This window comes from Sphaerodactylus townsendi, linkage group LG02, assembly GCF_021028975.2.
Source record: "Sphaerodactylus townsendi isolate TG3544 linkage group LG02, MPM_Stown_v2.3, whole genome shotgun sequence".
Lineage (NCBI taxonomy): Eukaryota > Metazoa > Chordata > Lepidosauria > Squamata > Sphaerodactylidae > Sphaerodactylus > Sphaerodactylus townsendi.
The window spans coordinates 124467388-124486229 of record NC_059426.1 but is presented as its reverse complement, the minus strand read 5'-3'; the positions used below and the strand labels follow the sequence as shown (position 1 = coordinate 124486229).

General features: G+C 45.5%; 1 protein-coding gene across 3 annotated transcripts in view; it reads left to right on the top strand.

Moving 5' to 3' along the window:
- The window catches only part of MAPKBP1 (mitogen-activated protein kinase binding protein 1), a 141961-nt gene that overhangs the window by 96371 nt on the left and 26748 nt on the right, over positions 1-18842 (top strand). For all 3 annotated transcript variants that reach the window (XM_048484165.1, XM_048484164.1, XM_048484163.1), the window contains 4 exons: positions 336-411; positions 1790-1901; positions 2253-2316; positions 3535-3660. In XM_048484165.1, the coding sequence (XP_048340122.1) occupies positions 336-411; positions 1790-1901; positions 2253-2316; positions 3535-3660 (378 nt within the window). The remainder of the gene's footprint in view (positions 1-335; positions 412-1789; positions 1902-2252; positions 2317-3534; positions 3661-18842) is intronic.

Sequence of the window (18842 nt, the reverse complement as noted above, 5' to 3'; positions counted from 1 at the left end):
GGAGATTGATGGAGGTTTGGGGGAGGGGAACCCAGGGGAAGGATGGGATATGGGGATGTGAAGGACCTCAGTGAGGTTTAATATCACAGAGTTAGCCTCCAAAGCAGTGGTTTTATCCAGGGGAACTGATTGCTATGGTCTGAAGAGTGGTTGTCATTCTGGGGATCTTCAGGCCTCACCAGAGGTTGGCAACCCTACCCCATTGTTAGAGACTGAATACCTGTGAACATCTCCCATTCCCATCTGGTTGGCTACTGTTGGAAATTGAATACTGGGCCAGCTGGATCTTAGAATTGCTCCTCATATGAACAATTCTGGTATGTTTTTTTCCTCAGGATTTTCAACATTAGCAGTGGGAAGCAGAAAAAACTATACAAGGGATCCCAAAGTGAAGATGGCACTCTCATCAAAGTAAAGCCTCCATCAGTTTCAGCACTATTATCTCTTTATTTCATGCTTTATGTGTATGGGTTTTTTCATATTTGATTGTAGTATGCTGATTGAGCAACAGTATCTGCACTTGTACTTTGCAATGCAGCATTTATTTGTATGCATGTTGGTTGTATCATCCTAGTTCTAAATCAAAAGAATTGATTATAGTAACACCACCACCCCCTACATGTCCCTTCCACTTTTCTCTGGGTTCATACCTAATTATCTGAAATCCCTGATGCTACATTTGGATGGATTTTGGCTACAGATTGATTAATCTTAATGATTTGTTTTTAAAGTTTCTATATAGTTTTGTTACTTCTGCTACGTACTGGCCCGTATCACAAAACTCAGTTGCATATTTAAGCCATATTTAAGTTTGCATCCCATTGTCTGTCTCTTACAAGATCCCAAGACACTTTCTTCACCAGCTTTTGAATATTCCTGTACATTGTGTTATAGCCTTATGCTTTGGCACAGAAGCTGTTTTGTTTATAGTTTCTCAGCTGTTAAAAGGAAAGTACACAAATATGCTCACTTGGATTTGTTTGATTTGTTTGATTCTGAAAGAGCCTGTTCTAGCCAGATGAGTTCATTAACTTTCCACATTATTTCTGCACTGTTTAGAAATCTGTGATGGTGGGACATTTGTGGAAAAATGTCTGACATCTAGATCAAAGCCAGCAATTGGCATTGCTTGCGTTTTTGAGGAACTATTGAAGTGTAATGTTTAGTTTAGCTAGTATAATAGATAGATCATGTCGGTGTTTACTAGTAGTGCTCTTATCCAAATGTGTGATCACAAGTCAAGTGCCTTATCAGATGTCCTAACTTACACAGCTGTTAGCTACACCATGGTAGGTACATTGTGCAAAACAAATGAAACATCTTGGCATTAGGGAAACCTGTGTTCCACACCCCAGAACAAATCAGGCAAACTAATGTATATGTGTTTTCCCTGTTAATGCTTCTGCAGCACTAATCAATTTTCAACTGAACTGTCACTGGCTAAAAAATAGCCAGGCAATAACTTGACATCACTTAACATGGATGCACAAAGAACTGAAGCCTGTCTAGGTGAAAGGGTTAGCATCCATATAACATAATGTTTTAATGAATAATGAATGTCCTGTATGAACCAAAATGCGGGTCACTACCAGATCAAAGATGAGAGTTTAAATGAAAAAGTTAGGCATGTTTCATTCTCTCCATTTGAAACCAGTAAGATTTAGTAGTGCTTTAATCAGTAAGCCCCAAGTCTGTTTCACAGACTTAGTAAAACCCTGTGGAATTAACTAAAATAAAGAAACTGTACAACAGGTCTATTTAATGCATGTATTTCTCTTTTGTGTTTCAGGTACAAACTGATCCCTCCGGTCTCTACATTGCAACAAGTTGCTCTGATAAGAACCTTTCTATATTTGATTTCTACTCAGGGGAATGTGTGGCCACAATGTATGGGCACTCAGGTAAACTGCAGAACCTTTTGGTGGATATTAATTGAAATTTTTCAGTTTCCATTTTTTAGTAGAAATAAATGAGTCTTTAACACATTCAGTGGCTTCAACAGGCTTAGGGTGTAACTGTGCTGAAGACTGCATTATTCATGATAATATTTGTAGAAATACCAAAGAGTTGAAAGCAACAGTAAAGGATGAAGTTGAAATTGAAGACAACTTGAACCACTCCAGTATCTCATCAGAATAAGTCCCTGATCTCAAGATTTATAGGGCTCCATAGCATTATTGAGCAGTACTGAGCAACAACTTCTGTGTTTCTCATGGGATGTTTCAATAACTGTTTTCTTATTTTTGTTTCAGAGATTGTAACTGGGATGATGTTCACCAATGACTGTAAACACTTGATCTCTGTCTCAGGTGACAGGTAGTTAAATGATGTTTACTGCTAACTATTTTTTGCTTTTTGAATGGACGAATAGTTTTGGGCCAGCTTAAAATGAATACTTGCGTATGGTATACAAATTCAGAAGTTCAAAGACAGATATGGATTAACCATGCTGCTAAATTCTCCATAGTCTGAAGTCCCAACTGCCCTAATTGTAAGCAAAGTTGCTACTGAACATTTAAAATATCTGTAACTGCAATTTGCTTGAAACAGCCCACATTGATAGGAGTGAAAGAGAAAAAAATTTTTTTGAAACTGTAAGAAGAAAAAGAGGAAAACACCCTAATTTCCCCCAAATGGTTTATCTTTTGAAAGATGTTTTTGAAAATGTAAACCATTTTGACCACATTGCCCTGTGGAATTTTTTTATTATATTTTAAATTTTAACAGCAGATTAATTTGATCCCAGATAGTTTCTCTCGGCTGTGCCCACTTTATTGCTCCTTTGCTTCCTATCCTAACATGAATGTATGAGGCTTCAGTACACTGAGTCAGATACACAGTCTTTCTAGCTCAGTATTACCTACTCGCTAGCAGAATCTCTCTTCCCAGCACCTGCTACTTTAGAGCCTTTAACTGGAGGTCCCAGAAATTGAGCCTAAGGCCTTCTATTGGCAAACCTTGTCCCCTGCCACTGAGCTGTAGCCTTCTCCATAGTTTATATTTTCCCTTGAAATAGGGTTTCTAGTCTGTGTTATGGTGTGTGAAAGTATCGTTTCAAACCTAGGACTTCCAAATGGAGGTATTTGACTTCAGAAATGGTGTGGAATAGAACTTCATCATTACAGTGTCAGCATGAAAGCATCAGGTTATTCCTGATCTGGATAGCTGAGGCTAACCCAGTCTTGTGATATTTTGGAAGCTAAACAGGGTCAGCCCTGGTTGGCATATTTAGATGAGAGACTAGCAAGGAAGTTCAGGGTCACTATGCAGAGGCAGGCAATTGCAAATAACCTTTGAATGTCTCTTGCCTTGAAAATCCTACAGGGTTGCCATAAGTCAGCTGTGACTTGACAGCCATAATAGAAAAGAGAAGAAAGCAATAGATCCTATCAAGGTAGAAACATTGTTGAGTTGGTCTCCAGTATTTGATATCAAGGAGAAAATGGAAATTGGCTACTGAGGGAAACCATGGCAGGAAAGGTTTGGGATACTTGGGTCCAAAACAAGGTATAATTATGTATTTTCTGCATCCAGCTGTATTTTCATCTGGCGACTGAGTTCTGAGATGACCATCAACATGCGGCAGAGACTGGCTGACATGAAACAAAGAGGGAAGCAAGCAGAGAAACCACAACCAGGCAAAACAGCTGGGCTCAACAGGTAGGAGCTGGTGGTGCAGCTTCATCACTGGCAAGAGACACACTTTATCAAATAATAACGTTTCTAAACCAGGTTTCCAATAAAACTTTCTCAATATAAAATATTTACACCTGGGTCTCTACACTGTGTCCGTAGGCACCATGGTGTGCCTGCTAATGCCTGCTAACAGTTTATAGGTACCCACCAAATATTTGTAGAAAGTGGGAGGGGCCAAGTGGGACTTTTGTTTAGCCGGGCTTCTGATTGGCCATTGAAGATATTATTGGTTGGGCAGATTTTTTGGGTAGCAACTGCTGCCTCGGCAGAAAGGTCTTCACTGTGCCACTGAATGTAAGCTGGGTGTACACAAGAAAATATTTAAAAACTATTTGTTCGTTTTAAAAGATATCCTGATCAACATTTCAGATACCAGCTCTGAGTTACACAGGATCTCACTCCCTTTGTGCCTGGCAGTGCCTCCCATGGCTGCCAGTTTGTTCTTGAGCCCACCATTCTGTCTCAGGGTGTCTACAGGCAGGAAAAGGCTGGGGACCTTTGATTTACATTGTATATATATAATCATAATAAATATAATAATTTAAAGAAAAATAGAACTTTCATACAACAAAAACACATTAAAATATAATTAAATGTGAAAGCTGTAATCTTAATTTTTTAAAAAAACGTGACAGAAGGCAGCCAATGTGTTAGCTTGACAGGCTTCTTTAGGGTGATCATTCTAGTGAAAAGGTCCCATCTCTATAAAGGCTCTGCCCTACACTGTTCCTGAGAACATAAGAAAAGCCACACTGGATCAGACCAAGGCCCATCAAGTCCAGCAGTCTATTCACCCAGTGGCCAATCAGGTGCTTCTAGGAAGGCCGCAAACAAGACAACTGCAGCAGCGTTATTTTGCCTGTGTTTCACAGCACCTAGTGCAACAGGCATGCTCCTTTGATTCTGGAGAGAATAAGTATGCATCACGATAAGTATCCATTTTGACTAGTAGCCTTGGATAGCCCTATCCTCCATGAACATGTCTATTCCCCTCTTAAAGACTTCCAAGTTGGCAACCATCACCACATCCTGGGGCAGGGAGCATAGGCAGAGCTACAATGGGGCGTGGAGGGCAGAGAATCGCATCCCCAAACCCTCCCCTCCCCTCCGGCTGCCTGCCTGCAGCAGCTTCCACCGCTTGCAGCAGCCCCCACAGACTGGAGCAGGCTGCTCTAAGCTTTAAAAAGGTAGGTAAGAAGTATTTTGGGGGGGCGTGGGGTGGTCGCCATTTTGCCCCGGATGCCATTTTCCCTTCCTATGACACTGGCAGGGAGTTCTACAATTGAACTATAGACAGGTTCTTTGACTGGAGAGCAGCAGAGGCATGAACCTCAGGCAATGAGGAAACTCAGATAGAAACAGTCCTAGCTATTAGTGTGAAGCAAAGAAATTCACTAAATCTATGGGGATGAGTGACCATGTGAATTGCCATAACATTAAAGACCATTCCTCCAAAATGGAATCCTTGTTGTTATGTCACCCCCATTCCCCTTTGTTGTTATATCCCACCACCTAGTTTATGGTGAGTACTGGCTGTCATGTCAGTCCCATCCTCTGCATTGTGCCACTTCTTTTTCTTTCTGTTTCACTGCTGTGAATAAGGCCAGCCTCACTCAACTGGCAGACCAGGCAGAGATAATTGCATTCACTGAATTACCTTAGGAAACGATGTGTGTGTTCAAACCTCCATGGTAAAACCCTGCCCTGAACCTCAAAGCTATAGAAGCTAAGTGTGGATTCTGGTAGTACTTCATAAAGAACTCTGTGCCTCATGTTTGTTTAGAGCTATAATGCAACAACAGGCATGCTGAGGCATCACTAACTTAAACAGCCACCCTTCGTCTCTGCATAATTACAGCCCCTTTAAGAAGAGAGTACAACATGTTAATGTTATTTATTTTTTTGCTAGGGAAATGTTTTTCCGTGTCTATTAGGAAAACAGTTTGTGCTGTGCATATGCTTTTCTTTTTAAGAAGCTGGCTGGAAGCTTTATCATCTGAATTAGAAACTTTCCCCATGAGGGCCTGGTTCAATTAAGCATACTGAAAAGCTCCCTGTTCTGGAGTTGAGTCTTGGCATGTATACATTCGGGGCTAAGCCTTTGTGAATTGTAGTTGAGATTAAATGCTGATGTAACCTTCTGTAATATCCAGCCCTGTTTTCCCTCAGTGTTAAGCTATCGTTAGACTTTTCAAGACAAAAATGCTGAAGTGGTGGAGCAGGGTTCTTTTTATAGCCAACTCTTCACCATTTCAGCAGCTGCAGAGCTTTGCCTTTTTTGAGTCACAGTCTGCATCAGGCACTCCCAGCTGTAGTTAATATTGCAAAGCTCATTTGTCACAAGCTTCTGCCTGGAGCATTGAGTCTGCAGCATACCAAGCCCAGCAGATTGTTGGCAAACACGTTTGGTGGCCTCTTTTGCAAAGCTGGAGGCTTTCTGTTTGGTCAGCTTTAAAAGGCTTGTTTTCAGTCCTGGCACTAGTCGCTGGATTATGTGCACAGATCTGTGAACACGGCCTTTTTGAAAGGATGCAGGACACTGTCACAACATCACTTTAAGAAGCGAAAAAACTGGACACCTTGTGTAAGATATTTATGCTTTGTGGTCTTATGGGTGTGCATTCTTGTTTAGCTGGGATACAGATAGAGTTGGATTGCAGTGTGATGTTTGTAAGACTGCTTTGTGCCTTCAGCGAGAGGACATTTGAATGCTCTACAATTCTCGCCCTGCCTTTCTTGCTCCTTTCTTTAAATTTTTTTGTGATGATAAATAGACAATATTTTCAAAAACCACTGGATGAATTAACAGAATATGAATCTGCTGGAATAAACAAAATTCAAATTGGTTGGAATAGCATGAATAGTTAGGGGATCTTTTTTTGTTTGTCTTTCTCTTTTTGGTCTGGGTCTCTAACATGCAAAAGGAATTTTGGGGGCAAGTGGGAAAATTGTGAAATCTGCACTGCATGTTGTGCCCAGTTTCAAAGAAGTTACCCTGTTCATATGTCTTGGCAAATAAATTGCAACAAGCTGGGAAGCATGAAGTGAGGATGAGGGAAAGGTGGTGGGAAGTTGGGGACTGTGCAGGCTTGCAGCACGTTGTGGTCAGGTTCATAACATCAGACATGTGTTCATTGCTGTGTCTTCAGTGCAGTCTTGCATGGGACTCTACAGGTGCCGGCCAGCTGCAGAGAACTGCCCAGAAGGCTTCTAGAAGCTTTGGAGTGCTCCCCTCCGGAGCTGAGAACAGGCTGGTTTCCCACCCCAATGATCACATGACAGACAGTTGTCTCTTTGGAGACAGGAGCAGTTTTAGCTGAATGCTTCAGTTTTAACTAAGGTTTACTTTTCTCTTTCATCTTCTTTATCAACATGGTGTTATTCAAGAAATGTTTCTAGTATGGAATGATGAAGGCTCAAATGACAAGCATAATGAATGTCTTTTCTGCCTCAGGGAGACACATGTCTCTGAGGTATGCCCATCTTGCTGCCTTTGTACTCCAAAGGCCAGACATGAATGGGCTTCCAAGCTTAAGGCAACATTGTAGAAAAGCCATTTCAGAGGGCTCACACACCTTCAGTATCTTCTGCCCTTATGGTTCCAGCTAGACTAACTCCTGACTTGACTTTGGTGTCCAAAGGGGTAACTTCTGAGCCCCCTGTTAAAAACACCAGAAGGAAGCTGCTAAGAATATATATCAATCCATTCCTTGACTTGAAGGTTTGTCACCATGCATCCACAGTCTAATACCCTGGTTCATCAATCAGAGGTGTCTTTCTTGATGCTGATCACCATCTCCACAGTGCCAAGACTTGTTGTTGATGCATTCCTTGTCTGTTTCCCCCATTTTTCAACTGAATGTCTCCTCTCGGTATCGATCATCTACTTGACACTGACACTGTCTGTCCAATTTGGGGTTGATCACCTCCTCAACGTCATCCAGCAAAGTTTCTGTTTAGATGCAACTTTGACTTACTTGAAGTCGGAGCTTGGAAGCCTCTTGACATCAGAGCTTCCACTCTCTTTCAGGCCGAACTTCATTGTCTCCCCTTGTCAACTCTGCCTTCCCTAAGAGTCTCCCTAAGTTCCTTTGCCATCCATGGATCAGGGAAAGCATTGGCAACTCATTCCTCCTGTCAGCTGCATGGTTTCCATTCTCATTCTTGCCAACCTTCCTATACTTGTTGTTTGTGGATATATATGCCCCTACACAGCCATTGGAATATACTTCCTCCATGTCATATCTCTTCCTGTTGACCTCTGAAACTGACCATCAAACAACCTTTGTCATCAAGACTTGATTAGAATACTTCATAACTGCATCTACACTCCTGGGGAATCACAATTCATCACTGCAGCTACACTCCTGGGAGATCACAATTCTGACAACAGCCTTTCCTCAGACTTGGGACCAGTCTCTGAAGACACATCTATGACTTCTCCAGAGGACCATGTTGGGGATCCAGCCCCAGTCTCCCTGACTTAGAACCTTAAGTTTTATTCAGAGCAACTAATCTGGATGGCAAAAGCTCTGGACATTTTCTATGTTTAGTTAGATCCAAGATCACGAGTGTGTTGTACAACACTGATGCAGGACCAATTGCCCTACCTTTAATTAAGGGTAATTGGGAAATAGCTGAAGGAATGTGGGTTACACCTTCTTCAAATCAGGCTGGCTTTAAGGAAGTGGAAGATTTATATAAGATAAAACAGGAGGGATCCAGGGTGGGAAAACAGCTATTGAATGCTGCAAGACATGTGATTGATAGTGCAAGCAGAGCTATTGCACCTGGAGTGATGTTCTTTGAGTATCTTCAGTGCAAGCACACATCCCTCCCTTGTTTCCCTGCTATGGGCTGTCATCTGACTGCTGGGCAGGAAATCAGTCCACTCTTGGCTCCAGAACCAGGGGTTGGTGTGGGTGTTCCAAATGCTCTGAAACTTCTAGAAGCCTTCTGGTCAGTTCTCCCTGGCTGGCCTGCACAGAAAACACTCACTGAACGAGTTACAGTTAAGTGCAACTTTGTTTTGCAGGTGTTTTTTTTTTCTGGGGATCAACTTTGACACTTTTTCCATTTTGTATAACAACGAATGCCTCCGCAGTGCATACAATTAAAATATTTTCCTCAGTTTGTGTTCTATTCAAGGTTCACATTCTAATTGGTAGATTTTTTAGGATGGGTTTTCCCCCCTTATATTCTTTTTGCTAGTGGACTGGAGGAAAAAACCCACTGAGAGTTCTTAACAAAGCACTGGGAATTTTCAAACTGATACATATACAGAGTTAAAAAATTTTTTTAATTTCCTCCATCACCTATTCTTTATTCATACTTGGAATACCATTCTTTCTTGCCCCCAAGGCCAAAAGAATAGTTATGTATTGCTCCCCATGTACAAAATGTTTTAAGGCTTTTGGCTGACAGGAGTTAGCTTTGAGCAGCATGACTGTGCACAAGGCAGAACTGCATTTTGCATTCTGTTTTACAGAAATGGGCAGGACATTGGTTCCTCTCAGGAAAGCTTGGCTGGCCCTGCAGTTGGAAAGAAACAGGCCATTCGTGTAAATTAAAGAATGGGTGCATGATTCCATACCTTGTTTAGTTTTGTGTTAATTGAATTACTCTTTGAAATGTATCCTTCTGGGAGAGTTAAAAGGATTGTTTTCAATGTCCTCAGAAAGTAACACAGCTGTGGGAAACTGCCTCCACAACTGTGTTGGTGAGTCCTAAAGCAAACTTGCTTATGTTTGTGGCTCATCACACAGGATCAGTAATCTCTACCCTATTAAAGTGCAGATAGCATTATATCTCATCATCTTAAACATGAAAGCATTTTAAATTACAGGCAGAGCTCATTATACCAGAGAAGAAGTTGCATTGTAGGTTGATATAGTTTCTTTTCTTAGGTAGTCCTACTGGTTCTCATAGGAAGCTGCCAATTTCCAGCTGTAATGGTGCTCTCAGTCAGCAACAGCCATAACTGTAAAGGATTCAATGGTGTTGATGAGAGGGGCAGCCGCCTGGCCTTGACTACATTCCACAGCCCGGGCGATGGGCCAGCTTCTCCGGCGGAGACCTTATCTCTGCGAGGGAGATGAGACTCCGCCCCATGGGAACTGGAGGGGGGGTGGGATGGACAGAGTTAGAGCGTGTGTGTGTGGCGGGAGATCTTATGCCTGCCACTGCGTGTACTTGAGCTTTCTAAGATGTCTGAATAAACGGTCTTTTTCACCAAAGAGCCTTTTATTTCTGCTTCTATGGAATTCCTTACATTGTGGCAGGAATCCTAATTCATCTATATTCCTAGTGCAGTGGACCTCTGGTGCCTCGGCATGGAGAGGTTGGATGTTTCTGGGGAAGGTGCGGTAGCCCCCAAAGAGGGCTCCGACCTTTCCCTTCTGGATCTGGAGGAACCGGCGGGAGAAAGGGTCTCGCTGGTGACTCTTTCCCGGCCCTCGTGATCAGCACGAAGTCTTCCTTTACTCCGCTGGAACGAGGGACGCTAAGATCTACCATGGGGACTTACATGAGTCGCTTGGGGCGCTGTCTATGGATCGAAGCCTGTGGATCGGATATCTACCCGCTGTGATGGGATTACAAACCTCAGTTGCAACCTGTCACGGAGGAGACGGGCCTGACCACCTTTCATGCGGCAACCCAGGAGTCCATTGAACGCATTCCTGACTCGTATTTTGGTGATGCTCCCAAAGAACCTCCGCGGGTACAGCACTGGGGCCCGTCCGAAGGCCACCGTGACACTCGGGACTATACCAGGGATTGGGAGGGGTATCCGCACTGCTCTTCCGATCGACCCCTGGATCCCGACCAGCGGCTGCACCTGAGATGCCCCGTGGAGCCACCGGTGGGCACGCACGATGCCTCAAGGCCCAGACGACGAGGAGTCCGGAGAAAGCCTGCACTTCCCAGCCGGATCTGTTCCTCTCCCATCGAAAGAGAGCTGGGATGAGGAAGTGGGCCGACTCGAGATGCCCAAGAAGCATGGGCCCGCGAACGCCAGCTATGGGAAGAGGAACGGAACAGCTGCAGCAAGAGCTGAAAACCTGCAGAGAGACCGAGCAGCAGCGCAAAGAAGTCCAACTCGAATTGGACCGCGCTAAAGAGGCGCTTCCAGCCGCAATATGCGCAGAATCTATCAGTCCATGATAAAGTCCTGGAACACTCCAAACTGAACTTACAACGCCAACACGAAGTGTTCAGGCCTTGGCGCATAATAAAGTGAACTTACTGCAGCTGTTCAACGGGACTAACTAGCTAAATTGAACGGAGAAAGCAGCTTTGCATGCGCATTCAGGATGCATTGACTCGCAAGGAGAGAGAGCTGGCTGCCTTTGGAGAGGGAACTGAAGAAGCAGCAGACCAGACAGCCTGTTGGAGTCTACGCTGTCACGGGTACAGCCGGCGCCAGAGGGGCGACACGCTGCTGGGTCCAGCCACCTTCCAAAGACCGCTCCCACCGAACACCAGCTGCACCGGCGCTGATACCTCCACCGCATTCCGCCTCGCCGCTAACCGCTGCCTCAACCCGGCCAGCCTGGCGCGAATCAGCCGCTTCAGCGGGCGCAAGGGCCGTGGAGAGGGTTACTACAGACCTCCAATACCTGCCCGCTTCGGGATGGGACCGCTTCCAAACTTCCCTACTTCATCTTGCAACCTCGATGCCCACATGGAGGACTATGATGATTTATACCGTCTGAGCCAAAAATACGGTAGACATCGGCTCAGTCCTTGATGAGGCAGCAGCCAACTGGTTTATAACACTTTTGAACCTGCAAGATGAAGATTCTCGCGACGGTACCCGCATTCCTCCAAGCCTTGAGGGCTCGCTTCCAAGATCCAGGTGCGGAAATGAAGCTATCCGCACCATCAAAACTATTCAGCAAGGCAACCGCTCGTTTGCAGAATTTGCCCGTGAATTTCAGCGGTGGCGGCTGCTCGACTCCTCCTGAGTGGCCTGAGCGCATGAAATGCTTAATACTTCTCGGATGCTGTCGACGGCAAGCTGCGCGGAAACGGTGTTTTTAATTCGGTCCCCCCGCACTATTGCTGATTGGATTGCATTAGATCCCAAGTGGCGCCTCGCTTGGAGTACGCTGCGTCGAGGCCGCCCACGCCCGGCCGCCACTACGCCCACCAAGCCAAGCTTCCAGCCACCCCTACCGGTGACTACTCTCCGAGCCGGCCGACTGGGATTGTGTCTTTACTGCGGCGGTCCCGGTCCTCTAGCCGCCAGGTGCCCGAAAAAACAGAAGCCAACCACTCCGCCGCCGCACCCCATCTGCCAAGCCACCACGAAATCAGGGCCGCCCCCAACGGGCTCGCCTAAAGCAGTCATCGGCGCACCCGGAGGAGGGGGAAGCAGCTGTTTGCCTTTCTTCAGCCCCAATGGACATGGGTTCACTCCAGACGCTGTGAGTGAAGGCAGCCCCATTACAATCCAAGCGCTTGGCCAACCCCGCTAAGCATACTCGTATTATAGCCTCAGCCCTTGTGGATTCTGGCTGCTCCCATTGTTTAATGCGGCCCCAGGTGGCGGAGGAGCTAGGTCTAGACCAAGTCCCCCTGGCTAAGCCCATACCTTTCACCCAAATGGACGGCAGTCCTCTCGGGAGCGAAGGACCGGCCCAGTTCAAAACGCAACTGGTTCTCTCACAAGCGCCGACCATTGGGAGAAAATTAGTTTTATTCTGGCCCCAGTGGCCAAACACTCCATAGTTCTGGGCATGCCATGGTTGTTGTTACATGAACCAAAATTCCTTTGGAAAGAAAGGATCTTGGAATTCACTGGACCCTCCCTTAGCGGGGAACACATGAATTGGGGGGAAAACTCGACTTCTCCTGACACCCCTGGCTTCATCAGCGATTGCTCCCCGATTCTACCGGCATCCCACCGGCGTACTCAAGATCTAGCCAGAGTATTTCAGGAGCAAGAATGCGATCAGTTGCCACCCCATAGAGACACTGACTGCAAAATCGTAATACAGCCAGGGGCGAACTGCCCAAAGGTAGAATTCTACCGTATGAGTCCCAATGAGGAGAAGGAACTTCGTGCCTTCTTAGACAAGAACCTCGCCGCTGGTTCATAATGGGCGGGCTACCAAACACACACATGCTGCTCCTGTATTGTTTGTAAAAGAAAGATGGGTCTTTACGGCTCTGCACAGATTACCGAGGTCTCAATGCAGTCTCCCTGTCCAATAAATACCCTTTGCCTTTGATCAAGGACCTTTTAGACGCATTGGGCAAAGGACGATCTTTACTAAGTTGGACTTGGAGAGAAGCTTACTACAGGGTCAGAATTGCTGAAGGCTATGAACACTTGACTGCATTTAACACAAAGTTGGACAGTTTGAATACTTAATAATGCCATTCGGGGTAAGTGGGGCCCCCGGAGCTTTTATGGCCCTTATCAATGAAGTTCTCCATGATTTATTGTACAAGGGAGTAGTGGTGTACTCTAGATGACGCTTTTAATTTATTCACAAACCATGGAGGAGCATGAAGCATTGGTTCGAAGTATTGGAAACGCTTTGCTCAACAACTCCCTCTTGGCCAAACTTTCCATGTGCTGTTTCCACCAAACTTCTATTGATTATTTTGGTTACCGAATCTCGCCTCGAGGGCCTAAAATGGATCCTGCTAAGATTGATGCGGTCCTCCAATGGTCGGGTTCCCACCAACCTAAAAGAACTCCAATCTTTTCTAGGTTTTGCTAATTTCTATCGTGACTTTATACCCCAATTCGCTGAACTGACTCTCCCTCTCACAGACCTCTTACGCACTAAGGGTAAAAGATCCACTGTCTGCCAAGCCCGGGGCCCCCCTTTCCTGGTCTGAAGAATGTCAGACAGCCTTTCAGCTTTTAAAGTCTGCTTTTACCACCGAACCTATCCTAAAGCACCCTGACCCAGATCTCCCGCTTGTGGTTCACGTGGATGCCTCGGACAAAGCGCTTGGGGCAGCCCTGTTGCAGAGAAATAAAGATGATAGGCTGGTTCCGTGTGCTTATTTATCAAAGAAATTCTCCGTGCTGAACTCAACTGGACTGTGGGGATAAAGAGACTGCGCCATTAAAGTAGCACTCTCCACTTGGCGCCACTGGCTGGAGGGGCTAAACACCCCTTTCAAGTTTGGTCGGATCACAAGAACTTGGCCGCCTCTCCACCCCTCAAGATGTCCGCTAAGCAACTTCGTTGGGCCGATTTCTTTTCTCGCTTCTCTTTCACGATCCATTTTTCCCCCGAAACCAATAAACTGGTTGATGCGCTCTCGCGCCTACCCGAGGAGGGGTGGAGCCAGCTTACGAGACATTCCGCTGCGACTGTTCTCTCCCTCCCAATTAGGGGCTGGCTGTCACCCGATCTCAGACATCCACTCCTCCTTTCTCCGCCCATTCCCAGCCTGGTCTCTCCTTTCCTACGGAACTTGAGGATGCGGGCGACGCTGAAGCCTCCGCGGAGGAAGGCGACTCCCAATTGCGTTTGAGAATGGCGCTTGGCGGCGGGGATTGTTGGTAATGCGTGCCTCCCTCCCTCCGCAAGCAGGTTCTCGAGGCCTGCCATGATGCCCGCCGGCTGGACATTTTGGCTTTCTAAAACTCTGCATTTGGCCCGGCCATTAATTCTGGTGGCGCGTCGCGCAAGGACATTGAGACGTATATTAAAGGTTGCTCTGTTTGTGCAGAAGCCAAGACCGGCCCCAGGAAAGCCCCATGGTCTATTGAAACCTCTCCCGGTGGCCTCCCGCCTCTGGGAAGTCATCTCCATGGATTTTATTACAGATTTGCCAGAAAGTCATGGTAACACGGTCTTGTGGGTGGTGGTGGACTTATTTTCTAAACAAGCCCATTTTATTCCATGTGCTTCCATCCCCTCCGCTCCTAAGTTAGCTCGTCTGTTCATTCAGCATGTTTACCGCCTACACTCCTACCAAGTATAAGGTGGTCTCCCCACCGCTGCCCCCAGTTCATTTCAAAGTTCTGGAAAGCTTTTCTAGGGTTAGTTAGGGGCCGCCCGGCGGTTGCCGCCCCTACCACGCTCAAAGTGACGGTGAGTCGGAGAGAACTAACAGAACCCTAGAGCAGTATTTACGTTGTTACACCAACTACCACCAAGACAATTGGTGCGAGCTCATTCCGCTTATGAGTAATGCCTATAACAATGCGGTTCATAGCAGTACGTAAAACCCCTTCAAATTGTGTCTGGTCAGCCTCCTTCCCACCGCTGTCGCGAACTACCTGGGCGGAAGCATTGATCCTCCTGAGTTTCAACAATGGATTTCATCTCTGGCCGAGGGTGGAAATCGGGTCCAGACTGCCTTTACAACAGGCTAAAGACTCCCAAAAGCTGCAAGCTGATAAGCACCGGCCGGATTTCCCTCTGCGCAGGGCTTCTGGGTGTATTTGTCTACCAAAAAATCTCAGAGACGTGCATAAATTTTCTAAACTAGGCAAAAGATTCGTGGGACCTTTCCAGATTACTAAAGTGATTAATGATGTCACTGCCCGATTGGATTTGCCTAACTCTCTTAGTAACATTCATCCTGTCTTCCATTCCAGTTTACTCAAGGAGGCTCCCGTTTCCGATGCCTGGCACGACCCGCCGGAGAGGCCCCCACCGACTATTATTGATGGCCACAAGCATTACGAAATTGACGCCATCCTGGACTCTCGCTTTAATCGCAAACGCTTACAATATTTAGTCTCTTGGGTGGGATATTCCTCTGGGTATAATCAATGGGTTTATTCCGAAAATATTGACGCCCCCGCCCTTATTTCTGCTTTCCACCGCGCCTTTCCGCACAAACCTGGGGGGGAGGGGTCTTCTTTAAGGGAGGCAGAGTGTAAAGGATTCAATGGTGTTGATGAGAGGGGCAGCCGCCTGGCCTTGACTACATTCCACAGCCCGGGCGATGGGCCAGCTTCTCCGGCGGAGACCTTATCTCTGCGAGGGAGATGAGACCTCCGTTCCCATGGGAATCCGGGAGGGGGGATGGGATGGACAGAGTTATAACCTGTGTTTCTGGCGGGAGATCTTATTCCTGCCACTGCGTGTACTTGAGCTTTCTAAGATGTCTGAATAAACGGTCTTTTTCACCAAAGAGCCTTTTATTTCTGCTTCTATGGAATTCCTTACAATAACATTGTTTTCTTGTCAATGCATATGGAGCACAGAATCCTGTGTAACTTCTGCATCTTGGGAAGAGACTCACGTGAGGCTAAGCCTACTGCGTGTTTTCCTACTGGCCTGTGTGATATCACTTTGGGAACCTCTCCTCTGTTTCTGTACACCATTATAGAAAGAACCACTAGCTGGTCATTCCAGAACTGCATTGATAGTATTGTTCTGACTGCTAATATTTTATCTCAAGGTTTCCTGCCTAGTAACGTAGACCACCAAGTTCTAGAAGAAGATGGAATGCTAAGCCACTATATGGATTCCTTTTTGCCACAGATGCTTGACTTGCCTATGTTTACAAGTTCTCTGTGCCATATCCTTGCTTTGCATTTAAAGGACTGAACACTAAAGTATTTGAAAACTAACAGATTTGGAAGAGCAGGTTCCCCCAATCCATGTTAAGTATATGCTATCATTGTATTCCTATTCCTTTTGGAGTACCCAGCCTCACTAGGTTGCTATCTAGACACTCTGAAAGTCTTTCCATTGTGTTGTTGAACTGAATATTGAACAGTAAACATGCAATGAGTTTGTCAAGTTACCAGCTAGTTTCCAACTATTCTTGTACCAATCAGTGGGTTATTCTTGTACCAATCAATAGCTGCTGTTGGTGAACCGCAAAACCTTTTGTCTTCTGGGGTGCTGTGTGGTTTCTGGGCTGTTTCGCCTGCATTCTACTGCTGTTTTGCCTGCAGGCTGTTTCGCCTGCATTCTGGGCTGTTTCGCCTGACGTTTCACCTGCATCTGTGGCTGGCATCTTCAGAGGATCTGATACTAGGAAAGAAAAGCAAGTGGAGTATATATACCTGTGAGTAAAGGTCCATAGGTGAGGGCATCTGAATAGGAGTGGCCTGGCAAGTGTCTTCCATTTTGTCTTCCATTCTCCATCTGTTTTGAACCATAAAATTGTCATAGTGCTGGAAAAGATTCAGGTACAATCATGAAGCATGAAACTAACAATGACCTTGAGTCTATCACACCCCCTCACACTAGCCTTTCTCACAGTGTGGTTGTGAGGATAAAATGGGGAAGAGAACCATGTACACTGCCTCAAGCTCTCTGGAGGAAAGAGAGGATAATATCGATATTGTGATAGGTGTGGAGCTGAAGGAAGGAAGAAAGCAGAGAAGCAGAGCTATGTGCAAGTGGTTTTTAAAGTCATGGGTATTGATGAGGTTACCCCAGAAGAGTTCTTAGAGGGAAGAAGGCCAAGGACACATCTCTAGGGGATCCAGTCAGCAGAAGAGCTTTTTTTCCTGTGGATACATTGGTGAGTGGTTAGACAGGTAGGTCAAGAGCCAGCCTTGGCCAAAGACTGGGAAACCGATGAAGCTAGTTAGCTAGGAGTGAAGTGATCAACTATATCAAAAGTTAGCTAGGAGTGAGTGATCAACTATATCAAAAGCAGCCAAGAAGTCAAAAAAGATGAGGACTGTGTGGAGACCTTTTGATTAGGCAGGTTGAAGTGTGTCTTCACTGAGTCTCTAATGGAACGCAGAGAAAGGAAGGCAGATTGAAGAGGATCAGTACAGGAGCAACTGCTAAAAACCTCTGTGTTCTTTGGTTCTATTTTTATGTTGCTGGCAATTTACACATTGCAAGGAAAGTTGTTCCCTAGCCAGACTAACCCATATTTGGTAGGCCAAGTTATTTTTGTCTTCTGCTTAGTGTCTTGCTGTGGACATCTATCCACCGGAGTCCATAAAAGTTCCTAATGGTACACGGATATAACATCATGGAACCGGTGTGTTGATGGATTGTGACTTATTTTTTGGAGAATGGGTTATCTTTAGCTGATGGTTTAGCTCTTACTTTGGCTGAAAGAGGAAAATGAATGTCCTGTTGATGAAAGTTTATGCTTAGGGCTCATGCCTGGAATGCCTTTTTCATCCGTTTTGATTAAGTTATCTGTCTCAGGTATGTTAAGGGTTCTCCTATTGTGTCTGGGGGGTTGATAGTGCAACGTGACACTAACTAATAATTCCTAAGTTTTGCAAACAAGTTCATAATGCAAACAGCTTACATTGAGAATTGATCTGGTGTTTTTTTCTTTGCCAGGCAACAAATTACCTCTATATAACACAACTTGTATGTTTACAGTTGTGAGAAACCTAAGAGAAGGAAACAGGATGAGTTGAAACGTCCAAAGGCACAATTTAGCCTTATTTCAGTGCTTTTAATTCCAACTGATTTTAGTGGGGGTGATCTAAGGATGTTTATGATGGGACACTCAAGTTTTTAATTATTCCTTGATCTTATTCCCAAAAATGTTTCAATTGAATAGGTCAAATGATAAGTACCTTCACTATTAAGCTGTAGTGTGAACATTAAGCCTGTGATGTGCTATGAAGGTGAGCACAGGATTTTCTGTAAGTCAGAATGACTCAGCACTCAACTCTTAGCTTTATCCTTCTCTCCCCCCCCCCCCGTGATTCTAAACATGGTGCAGTCTGATCGTAGAGCAGTTGTGCTCTGTACATTAGGTTCCATCGAGTGTGCTGTACATTATTTTTGGTATAGTGCCGCCTACACTTTGATCTTATTTTTATCAGCTTGTTACCGCGCTGCTCAGGGTAACACTTTCCTTGCTCTAGAGTATCCCGCTCTCGGCAGCGCCCAGGAACCCAAGCAAGACCCGACAAGGCTCGGATATATATAAAAGAGATTTATTGAGATGCTGACCTAAGTGTCAGCACCTCCCTTCCGCACAAACACTGCGCTGCCTAGCAGCCTTACAACATCTTAAGTACACTTTCTCCCGTCGGGAGCCCGGGAGAACCAAAGACAGCCCACCACCATTCAAAACAACCAATCATTCATTTGCAACATGCAGGAACCAATCAGTGTCCGATATGCATCCTCTTCTCAAGTTTCGCGCCAGAGCAGGGCGAGGCGATGACGTGTTCACTGACGGGGGAAACACAAAGGTTTTCTCCAGGTGTCCAGGGTCAG